The sequence below is a fragment of the Notothenia rossii genome (assembly GCF_949606895.1).
Source record: "Notothenia rossii genome assembly, chromosome: 7".
In the NCBI taxonomy this organism is placed as follows: domain Eukaryota; kingdom Metazoa; phylum Chordata; class Actinopteri; order Perciformes; family Nototheniidae; genus Notothenia; species Notothenia rossii.
In genome coordinates, this window is record NC_136905.1 from 45,938,936 (window position 1) to 45,951,343 (window position 12,408).

The 12,408-nt window shown below is 42.6% G+C and overlaps 1 protein-coding gene across 1 annotated transcript in view; it reads right to left on the reverse strand.

The window, feature by feature from the left end:
* The window catches only part of vps13b (vacuolar protein sorting 13 homolog B), a 460,668-nt gene that overhangs the window by 84,402 nt on the left and 363,858 nt on the right, over positions 1-12,408 (reverse strand). The window contains 5 exon segments of the mRNA XM_079694034.1: positions 611-742; positions 851-1,071; positions 1,619-1,800; positions 3,349-3,545; positions 10,864-11,048. Of these exon segments, the coding sequence (XP_079550160.1) occupies positions 611-742; positions 851-1,071; positions 1,619-1,800; positions 3,349-3,545; positions 10,864-11,048 (917 nt within the window).

The following is a 12,408-nucleotide window of genomic DNA, read 5'->3' on the forward strand; positions in this document are numbered from 1 at the left end:
GAGTACCTCATGTCTCCAGAGGCCAGTATATGAGTCAGCACAGCCACAGCTGAGCGACCATGATAGGGCATACAATGCCAGAGAGGCCAGGGTGTGTGTATGTGTGTGCAGTAGACAAGTGGGTGGAGGATCAGGGCCAGATGAAGTCTTGGCAGGTGTCACCACTCAAGTTTTACCGTGTTTTTAAGGGCATCACTTCACACACTAGTATCCTGGCTACTAGAGGCAGTGCTGAGAGTTGAGAACTGAGAGATGACGAGGACCACAGGACAGACGAGAAGCCCGGCAAAGACACACTGTAGCCTGTTAGTCAGAGCTTACAGCAAAGGGCAGTACCCTCCCGCACATTTTATTACCACTGGCATATAACCAAAACCAATCTCATGGAATCCACTCTGTTTGTTTAGCTGATACTCAATTTTACCCAATTTAACCATTTTGGCAAGTCGTCAAAAGGCAGATGCTCAGAAAAAGAGAGAGGAATGAGAAAAAGAAAACAATAACAGAATTGCAAGAGAATTTATGGCCAGGTATTTGGCCATAGGAGGGGTGGATTTAAAAAAAAGAAATAGTTCTTTGGAGTGTGTTTGAATATAAAGTGTATATCAACCTGTTTCCAGCTTTGCAGAGCAGTGTCCACAGTGTGGATGGCATACTGGCTGATATTGAGGAACACCGGATCCACAAAAACATTCACATCCAGTGAGGTGTCCTGGGGGCAATATGTGGCAGCAGCCTGGCCCTGAAAACCACAAGAAATGTAATTCCAACTTTTTTACACAATTCCTGACCAATGCTTTGATTTTTAAATGTTGAATTAGAGAAACTAGCATAAATGTCTGAGCTCTACCTGTAGGACAACAGGCTGGAGGAGCTGCAGGTTTGTGAGGTTCCGGTACTCCAGCAGCTTGCAGTCTAGCTGGGTGGAGAAGCTGAACTCCTGACAGTGGCGTGGGCCGTTGCTCCATTGGCGGAGGAAGACCCGCGGCTCCCGAGCACCAGTCACCATGAACTCTTGCTCCTGAGGTAACTTCCTGTCTGGCAGGAAGGGACGAAGTTGCCGGGATGGAACTGGAGGAGTGTGACAGAGGACCGCCATTAGAAACTGGACTGTGAGACATTTTTGATAGTACAAGGGAATAACAATCTTGCTGTGTTTGTAGCAGATCAATGGCAATGAGTAAACATGTGTTCAAGCTGTCCTCAGTGGACTGAGATAAATACAACCTTAGATACTAATACATTATTATAAAGGATTAGGAGTAATACGATTTAATAGCTAATTTGAGTGATGTTGAATATAATGTAGTTTACACACTTCACTCTTCCAGTCCAACACAATCAGAAACATTCTATAAATACCATGCAATCTTACACAACCTACTTATAATAAAGATCTGAAACTGTACATCTGTATGCATATGCACCCCAATCTGGACCCTACCGGTAATCTGTTTATATTCTTTGGTCTCTTACATTGAGTTGCATACATTGTATATACTTAGTATCTACACCCTCTGGAATCTTTGACTTTGATCTTCCCACTTTGTCACAAATGTCCTTCAATCGTATCTACAAACTCATTAGAGACTCTGTGACTGGGTATTTTCTTTCTTACCTGTGCCCAGCTGTTCTAGATGGTGGCAGAGGTGAACGTCCAGCTGTGCTAGTTGAAGGGACACACCCAGGGAGGGGACAAACCAGGATGCAAAGCAGGAGTCCACACGGGTGCAGGCTGCCAATGCCATGGGAGAAACCAACTGATCGCAGGGCATCTGGGAGCCACTCTCACTGTCCAGACTGAAGGAAGAGCACACAGTCACACCCTCACCCATAAACAGATCAATTGGTATTTCTGACTGCGAGAAAACAAGTGAGCACTGAAAACAGTACAACTGCAAAGAAAACAAGTAATAGTATGAAAATAGTAAAGACAACAAGTAAATGCATTCTGTGATTATAACATGATTTCATAGGAAAATCATAATGGAGAATATAAGGAACATAGGACCATGCTTTGACAGTTCAAAGGGAAAACATATTAAACGGTTATTTATTTTCCATCAAACTTATATAAAAAGCATGAGCCAAGCTGTGGAATATTAGCCACACAAAATGAACTCACTAATACAAATAATATGATTTCTTAGAATTATTTTGTCTCTTGCCCAGTGAATTACAAATTGTGTGACATCCTCGCCAGAAATGTACAATGAGATAAACGCTACAATTATATTATAGAGTATAATATGGAGTGGGCCTCCTCGCTGTCCATCCCAGGCGGTGAGTTTATGTCCATTATTACTGCCGCAGTTTCCAGGAGAACCTCTCTATGGACATTAATTGCATGTCATGGTTGATGAAGTTGAATGGAGGGTAATTGAAGTGAATGACCATTTGCTCTGTAATTTGCTGCTACCATGATCCACCATAAAAACTCCAGCAGGAAACGCTCAAGACCTGAAAAATGCTGGTGCAGCAGAGTGCTCCTTAAAAAGATAAGCATCATATGTTGACCATTTTCATTACTTTCAGTTCAGCAGGGCAGCCAAGTTATTTTTCTGGTGGAAACTAAAGTAAGGCAGATGAAACAAGCGAGTAAAGAAAAGGGAATCAATTTTGATCTAAAAAGACAAATAATTTAAACATAAAGGAAATGTAGTGTTTGGGCTATGATTGTAATGAAACACAGATGTATATTGCTCTACACTGTATCTGGTACTGTACACTTTTTTCTCAGTTACTTCCCTAACATGTTTTCTTATTCCTCCCTTTTTAGCTCGCTAAGCCACACAGAATGTGGGCTTGGCAATACTCTTTCACTAGAAGTTCCTTTAATCCCGAGAGTCAAAAAGGGGGTGGACATTAAGCTGGGAAAGAAATTAAAAGAATACAGATGCAAATGAAAAATGGGTGAAGCACGGAAGATTTAATGGCATGACATGACATGAGAGAGAGGAAAAGAGGAGGCAGTGAGAAGGGAGTAAAAGGTGTTTCAGTCCCATGTCAACCTATCCAAACCGAGGATCTTATGAGCCAAACCAAAGGGGGCTTCACCCCTCCTGCTTCCCGTGAGCTTCCACACAATTAGATACACTCAAGGTAAGCAGGAAGGAATCCGGATGGGCCCTGACAGGCACTTGGTGTGCTGGGAAATTTCATTAGGCCGATTTGAACGCCTTCCAAGCCGGCTCCCTGCTCCTGCACACCAGATGTGGGGCGAGGGACACATTGCTAGCTCTTTGTGCTTGGCAGCCTGGGTGCAGACTTTTTCATATACAAGCATGCATAAAAGACACACAGATACATTGAAGCACAGACAAACAGCACAGGATGAATTCTCCCCACCTCTGCTCATCTCCTCCCTCTCCATTACTGTTGAGGACTATCCTCCACAGGTCGGAGGCCACCAGCTCCTTCTGCTTCTCTGTCAGGCTGAGGCTGGGCAGCTGCAGCTGGCAGGCCCGGCTCTCTGAGAGGCTGAACTCCCGGTACGGAACAAAGGCCTGCTGGAGCTCGTCCCAGAATTCTAGGCTGCATGGTACCTGGAATGAAAGACACAGTGAACAACTTATACATGTGAGCCCAAATATGTATATCATTTATTTGTGAATGCATACTTTTCATCATTATATGTAGCATTAGTATTAGACAATCAACATTGTGGCAGGATTTTTGATTTGACTGTCAAGTATCAGTAAGGTTTTTTCATTTGCTGTGAAAACACAGTTGGAAATATGGACACAGACTAAAAGTTTTCTTCTCTAGAGAGCTTGGAAGAAATGTCAAGGTATGGCTTACTTGGAGACTTTATGAGGACACAAAGAAACACAAATAGATCACACCAGTCCCAAGGGCAAATTGGGGTCAGAGGCATTCATTGTTAATTTACATATAACATATGTACTAATATTATATGGGTGGGGGGGGGGGGTTGCATTTTGGGGTTCCACTGGAAATAAACGTTCTACTGAAACACTAACTCTGAGCTTTGTTTTCTACCATGTGATCAGATGGAATTCTTTGAAAACAGTTGCCTAATATTTGTATACTGTATATCCTCACTTAATGTCCTCTACAGATGGACACCAATGGTTTCTTACTATCTTTCTTCTCCCCCTCTGAGGCCTCAATTGTTCATCATGTTAACCAGAGGCTCCAGTCAATGTAAACAGACTCCTCCTCAGAGTATCCCTAATTACTCATCAGCAGCAGGATTACTGTAAGGCTTTGTTATTGCACAACAGGTACTACTTTAGTCCTATGGATCCCCCAGTTACACACACTGTATTTAGCAACTGCAGTCGTCTGTTAATCATTAAGTTTAAGCAGCCTTTGAAGACGCGGGGAATCCCCATCTTGGAGAAGGAGTGAGCAAGTGATTTTTTATGGTCACTGTATTCCAGTCGTACATTTGTCTTACTTCAGACAAACAGATCTTGAGTTTTCTCATACAGTCGGAAAAAAGCGACAACTCTTTGACTGGAGACCACCAACGCAGCAAGACGACAATTCATCACCAATGCATGACCACAGCATAACTAAACAGCGGGCAACTGTAAGCTACAGTGAGGCCATTAGCATTGAAGTCCTGGAGCTGCTTTTCACACTGAATAACAATCAGCTGTGTGAGTGTTCACACATTGCGAGACGACTGGTGAGCTCCATTGATTCCTCTCATATTGTGCCAAAATTAGCATAAATGTGTCTGGTGCTCCTGTGTGAAGTAAAACAGGTTCTCAGGTTCCCCCCAACCACCTGCACATTAGCCGCTGATGGATCAGAGGTGGCAGGAACTTTTGGCTGCACACCTTAAGGATGCCTGGCAGGAAGTGTGTGTGTTTGTGTGTGTGTGTGTTGTGGGAGGTAGTGCGACAATCCAATTGTTTACCCGAAGTTCCGAGCTCCCTGGACACTTACCTTCTCATGCAACAAGTTAGTGTGTGGGTATGTGCAAAGCTTCGTGTGTATGTGTCTGTGCATTCATATGTGTGGGGCTGTACTGTAAAGGGGCGGATGCATTAGGTAACTGTAGCATCATGTAAGAAATGCCACTCAGGTTTCCTGGAATCAGCTTCTCATAATTGTACCTGACAGAGCGGTGCACCCGCAACCCCGAAGCTGAGCCACCGGAGCGGAAACTCACTGAATCTCCGCAGAGAATTCCCACAACTGCGTTGCTAAAACACAGAGGGTGTTTTTCTTTCACCTGTGATATTCTATACAGATGACGGCATACAGAAATGATTATGTGAGGTACATATATGGTATAGTGGAATACATTTACATGGTTGAATTTGCGTCATGTTCCCTTTGACTTGCAATGGCCTTGGAGGAGATTAAATCGATAACAAGCTCAAAAATGTTGTAGGGTTGATGGAAAAAGAAGAAAAAGGAAAAACTAAACAGAAATAGATTTGAGTTATGTTGAGTTGTGTGTCTGTCTAGAAATTGCTTTTTGGAAGAGAAGGCACCTATTTACATTTCCAAGAGGAAGCCGTATGTATAATTGCATGTATGAAAGACAATATGCGTGTATACATATGTGTATACACAGGTGTGCGTATGTATGTGAGCGCATGATACAGTCTAGGCAGTGCTGGTTTCCGCTGCCTGATTGTGTGTGTACCTTATCTGATAAACAATATGTAACCCTGAATAGCTGACATTCCATTGGCTGGAAGGATCCAATCTGTGTTTTGCTTCAGCACCAGTCAAAGTATGCCTGGCAGTTCACAGCAAAAAATCAGCTTGAGGACTAGTATCTATGCATGTTATCTAGTTTTTGGGTCAAAGATCCACTTGAGAGGTGTTTCAAATGTTTTCATTAGTTTCATTAATTAAAACTATTTACAAATATATTTAATCCAGAACTGTTGCATATACAGTACAGATCCGATTTCCATTTCTGTCACACAAACATTCTTCTGCCGAAACAATACATATTATTCTGCAAGGAGTTGCTTTTGTGAGACTGATCAATCACAGTTTTTTAAAAAGTTTAACTAAAGTTAGAGTCACAACAACAACATACAGAAATCATTTCAATTTCCTGGTGTGATGACTGCTAGTTTGTTTCTGCAACTGAAGACTCCCCGGCCCCCCTCTGAGGCCCCCGCTGCTGCTATTACTTTTATTAACAATATCTCCACTTCTATTAGGTTTTCTGTTATTTCACTGATGCCTATATGTCTACAAATTCCACTGCTAGCTACCTCTTATCAGTCAGCAGACAAATTTAATTGACATCGGCTTGAGCAAATGTTTACTCAGGAGATGTAATGAAAATTGTTCTGAAAATGACTCCTGCTATGCTGTCTCAGGTGGGTTAATATAGGTTAACATTAATCCCTGTGGAAAATCAGGAATAAACCCATGCTGAGATCTTCACGCTTGGCTTTTTTTCTTCCTTTCGGCCAAACTTTTTAAAACGAGGGACTGAAGTTTTGGTGGATGAGGTGTAGAAATTGCAGATCAAATTAACAACATGGACACCCTCTTATTTGTATAGTACGTTAGCTGTGACCAACGCAGGTCTGCTTTAGTACTGTCCTGCTACAATAATAGTTATCTTGGCTAAGTTACAATCTTTCTCTTTCTGGTTCAATGGGCCGTTGTGAAGAGAACTACCCACGGACTCTCTCCAGTTTTTTACTCCCGAAAAAAATAGCATTTTCTTTTACTAACTGAAAAAAAAACATGCATCATTAAAAAAAAGGCAGAGGAAGCGAAGCTGATGGACCTGTGTTTCTCATAAAAACAATGACAAAAAACAACAGCTGCAGCGGCGGTTTGGACTGGAGGTTGTTGGTTCATCTCAGGCCATGGAGGTTTTATGATATGGGTCGCAGGCCAGCAGGCCCTGATGGCAGAGCCCTGCTGGGACATGAAAGGCTATCCAACAGTGGCATGCACGAAAGCAACAGCAGGGCAGCAGATGGCCCGATGTTGATGATGTTTTTCTGAGCCTTTTTGCAGCTGCCCAAACAGCGAGAGCATTATCAATTTCCTACATTTGCTAAGTGAAAAAAATGCTAATATTACTGAAACGGGAATTTGTGTGAGGACAAACGGAACCGAGGACTTTTGTCCGACTATATGCTGCGTCTCAGCTCAAGTTTTGCTCTCCTCTTTAACACACTGTATCTCCTCTCGTGCTCCTTGAGCGGGGGTCAGGCTGAATCACGGCTCCTGTGTTTACTCCCTGTTTCTCAGGCTTCACAACCCCACAGAGAGGCAAAGGAGGAGCAGACGAATGAGAGGGATGGAAAAAGATCAGTAAGGACACCTGCTTATGATTCAGAGAACTGGACCACACGGCAGTGAGAAGGTGAGAATGAGTCACCTTCCTCTCTCCCTCTTTTCCTTCATCACTAGGGCCCTTTACAGGCGGGAACCTATGGATGCTCCATCATGGGTCTGTCCTTTGTAAGCTGCCCCTCCAATATCTCTGACATAGTTCCCCTTTCTACTGTATGTGAAAACAGCTCGGGCAGCAAGTTGACTATGAGTAATGGTAGAAGGCTTGAATTCCCCCTCTGAGATACTGGAACCAGTTGGGAAACCACATCTATTTAAATGCAGGAAATATTGATTTTATAAAATGTTAATATGATCTGCTCTGGGGACAAGGGGCAGCATTGCTCAGAGAAAGAACTCCCCCCACAACCCCAGCTCCATCTATTCAGCAGGGTGGAGACACAGAGCAAATTAATGGAGGAGGGGGAAGTGTGACAAAAGTAATGAGAAGAGAGAGATGCGGAGGAGGAATAGAATGAGGAGATGGAGAAAATGTGGAGAGAGCTACTTATACTTTGTTCACCTCCAACAAACCTTTCCACAGCCCCCTGCACAAGCTCATCAGAAAACAAAAGCTCAATGCTCACTCGCTCTATACTCCTCATTTCTTTTTCTGGCCCTATAACTCTCACTTTACATTTCTCAAAACGTTCATCCTCCATCTCCGACTGTCCGTCTGTCCGACTGTCTGAAACTGAGCCAGAACAGTTTTTGGGGATTTTTATGCTGCCTTTCCGTTTTCTGTTGCTGGACTTTGTGGTCACGGGGAAACACAGGAAACATATCAGTACAGACATTTGAAGTTTGGTAGAAGGGAAAGAATAATTATTGTATGCAGGAGGCCGACATCAGTTCAATCTGGGATCACTACCACTTTGGCCCTGTTAAAATATCCCCTGGCCTTACACAAAATATGCTTATTATTTATATATAAGATATGTGAGTGTTTGGACAAAATATGAGGTAAGAAGGAGTGTGTAACATATCTGTAAACTGATCCAATGTCTTATAATGACTTTACAATCACTCCTTTCGAAAAGGCCATGATACATGATACTGTTTCTAGCAGTGTTGACAAAATGCATCACGGTAGCTTTCAACAATGGATTTAAGCCAGTCTGGCATTTACACTATGTTTTTCATGACGCTACCAGCAGTTCCTTACTGCTGCGGGCCAGGGGCCTCATTTATAAATGGTGCGTAAGCACAAAAGATGGCGTACGCCAGTTTCTATGCACTCTTTGCGATTTCTAAAAAACGAACTTGACGGGAAAATGTGCGGTCCTCCACGCAAACTCTAACCCATGCGTACGCACTAAGCACAAAAACGGGAGAGACAAGAAACTGCGACACCGTTGGCAGAAGGAAGAATGGAGAGAAATATGTGGAAATAATACCATAAATAAAATGTTACCTCTCATTTATCATATATGAAGAATTCATTTGCAAACATTGATTAAAGCCAATCTTAAAATGATTTAACAAACGCTTGTTTGAGACTCCTCATTGCACACAAAAACATAACTTGGAGAAATAAATACGGAAATGTTATTGATCACTTGTCCTACGTAAGCAACCTTCCCATTCTCTCATAGAAAGCTCTGGGGCCTCATTTGTAAAGCCTGCATTCATTTTCTAAATACTGTAAATGCTGACTTAGTCTACACAACTGTTCATCTTTGCTCTTAATAGTAATGGCTCCTCTTTAAATACTTAGCATGTATAGCTTTTCTCTACAGACAGAGTATCTCACCCCACTGCATCTTATCCCCACATCAAGTGGTTTCAGGGAGCATGGAGCCTCCTCTTCTCAACACCTCCCCATCACCTGATTCCTTTTAACAGACTCGTCAGAAAAGACCGGACCATGCCAGATGGGTTGAGGAAGAATGGAGCAAAAGATGGGAAAACCACATGTTCATCAGCCAGTGATTCCTCATCTCCTGCTGTGTAATACACACTCTCACAAAAATGTCCGCAGTCGCACGCATCCATTCTTATTCACATAGATATCATAGTTTATCAGCTGCTGGAGAATCATATCTCCCCTGGACTATAGGAAGTGTAACCTTCATGTTTGGCTATCTTCAGCCTTTTTGGATTCTCCTCTCACTCCGTATCTATCAATCTCTCTTTCTTTCCCCTTCCTGTCGATCTACTCCCAGTAAACATCCCCTCCCTACTACTCTGTCTATCACTGCCTTTTCCTCTAACCCTACCTCTGTTCTCTAATGTAACTCAATATGTGGCCAATCAGTGAGAGCTCTGGAGTTTTCTCATTACAGACTTTACAGCTGTGGGGCCTGGTAAAGAAGCCAAACATCTGCAGCACCTTCCAATATCTTGTCTCTCCTGGGTCGACATAAACTGACAGAAGAGAACATCTGTACTCGAGCTGAAATGATTGTGGGAGTCCAGAAAAGAATTTGAGAGATAAAGGGAGGATATGACGATACGAGAAACTTCCCCTAAAGATGGAGGAAAGATGTAGGAAGAAAAATTAGGGAATGAAACCGAACCCTAACGCTTAGAAGAGGTCATTAGAAAGTCCTTAGAAATGGACTGGAAATGTAATCAGTGTGGCTACTGTCATTCATTTCAGGTTAATGTTATACCATCAACAGAATACTTGAATTGTTATAAATACTACATCGTAAGAGTCAAGAGAAAAAGCTTCATTATGGTGAATGTAACAACTATACCATGTTTGAAGTCATTCTTACTGGTTATTATGAAATGTCATGTAGAGCTGTATCGTAATATCTCATTTTGATCCATCCGTGGTTTACATTTGAGTTTCAGTATGAAGGGCTGCTGCACAGCTTCTGCAATCTAAGAGACTTTAGAATACCTTTTGCTACATAGATGAATGTTACAATGAAATTAAAACCACAATAAAAACAGAAATACAGTAATATCTGACTAAACAAAGTGAATTATAGCTGTAAAATTTGAAATAAATAAACAGCCCAAGGCGTGTCTGAAGTTATAACAATGTCAGGGAAATGTCCCTAATTTCTGAAAAATATGGAGGAGGATGGGAAAGAACTTGATTTGGGACCCAGCTTGCATTGAAGGATGATAAGCTGGAAAGTGAGGCGGTGGATAGAAAGGCGGAGGATGAGTGATAGGAGGAACATGGGATGTGCTGACCCCAACTGAGGCCCTGCAGACTCAGTAGCTGCTGAAGTCTGCCAAATGATAACCTCATCTGGGGTGAGGAACACCTGGCTGTTCACACCAGAGCAGTCCAGATGACTTCCACAGCTGTCTGAACATGTATTACATGTCGGAGGGACAGCAGGGGTCTCCATCATTCAATAACACATAGGGTATGGACGTTCTCATGACTCATGTCATGGGAATTATAATAGCCCTCAGTCCAACTCTTAGACAGTTTATTTCTCTTTCATTGCAGGTGATGTTAAGCAGGGATCAGATTCTCGTCTCAGTTTATACTTCTTTTAGCAAAAGATGTATTTATTCACAATATGCTGTCTGTTTGGGAAGGAATCATTTGGGAATATAAAGAGAAGAAGAACTGGACAAACATGTATTTATTACCTGGAGAGCGTCCCCCAGGTCTGCAGTGCTGATCTCTGGGTCCTCAGTGGTGTTAAAAGGGACAGGATTGATCCTGACGAAGGTAAGGACGCGGGGCTCAGGGTACCTCCACAGCATCACCCCCGGACTCTCCTCCGTTTCGCTGCAGAACACCACCTCATGGGGGCCTGGCAGTCTCTGGGAGGCTGCCAGAGAAGAGGAATTGACAATAATATCAGAATAAAGTTACTTTATTCGGGTCAACTATCTAAAATCTAGATGCCATGCTTTAAAGGCAGACGTAAAAAAAACGAGTCGACAGATAGAGAGGATGATGAGACAGACAATCTTATAGTATCATACCAATCTACTTCAATACTTTTCTATTAAAAAGAATCAGTGTAAAAAAACAACAACCTAACTTTAACTTTGGCCTACATATTTGATGCTGTGATGCTATTTCGTCTATGGAATTTGAACACCCCAAAACAATGTCTGCTAAAACTGTTGATGTTTGCACGCTTTCGGAATGTTTATATGTATGAGAATACTTCATAAACATTTGGGCTTTTGATTCAACAACCACTGATTGAACCATGCGTAGCACCTGTAAAAGCTGGTGAACACTGAATCTTAACTTCGAGTGGTGTTTGACTTAAGTCGTGGCTGCTGTTTGGAAGTCCTTTGGAAAAAGTGAGGCAGAGAACTGCTGCTTTGTTTGACTCCTGGAGGCACAGACACTGAGAGTCTCCTTCCAGAAAACACATTTCAAGGGGCAGCCAAATCTGTCTGTGGCTAATTTCTCCCTTTATGTGACGCACCCAGTGGAAGGTGGACAGCGCATTGTTCTTGAGCAAAATAAAAGGAAGGATGAAAGGAAAAACTGACACTTTCATGAGGTTTTGCTTTCTTTCGAGTTAAAGTTTGGAAAAGTGAGAGACAAGAACAGAGACTCTTCTCTCCAGTCTAACCATCTTTCACCCCCTCATCTGTCCATCTATTCCATTCATCCCTGTGTCAGGCCCCTGGGGGCCACTCGCTGTGCTCTAGCTGCTGACAACATGTTGCAGACAGATTGTGCTCTCCCTTCTAGTTCACTACTGTAAGTTCTCTTGCTTCAGCCAGCATATTAAATGCATCAAAGCGCAGTGGAACAGTGCAACAAACAAAGACTCAACCACAGCTGACAGAGTGGACGGCTGGTCTACAGCCAGAGAGGAGTTTGATCCTGTGTATAATGTTGCTGTGTGCGTATGTGTGTGTGCATGTAGAGAACAGCAGACACAAGGCACAAAGCGGGGGGGATAAACAGCATGTTACTCAGAGTGGAACCAGGCAGACATGTCCGATGAAACTTCTCTCAACAGAGGGCTTTGATCCGACTTTGATTTAAGGCGATGTGTAACTTAAGTGACATCTCACTTTGGAACACAGATTGCTTTTTTGGTTTGAACCAACTTATCTGAAGGGTTGACCACGGTCACAGTTCATCCTGGATTCAGGATTCTTATCTTATCAAGAAAGAGCAAAATATAATATGTTTGGCTAATACTATTATACTGAGTC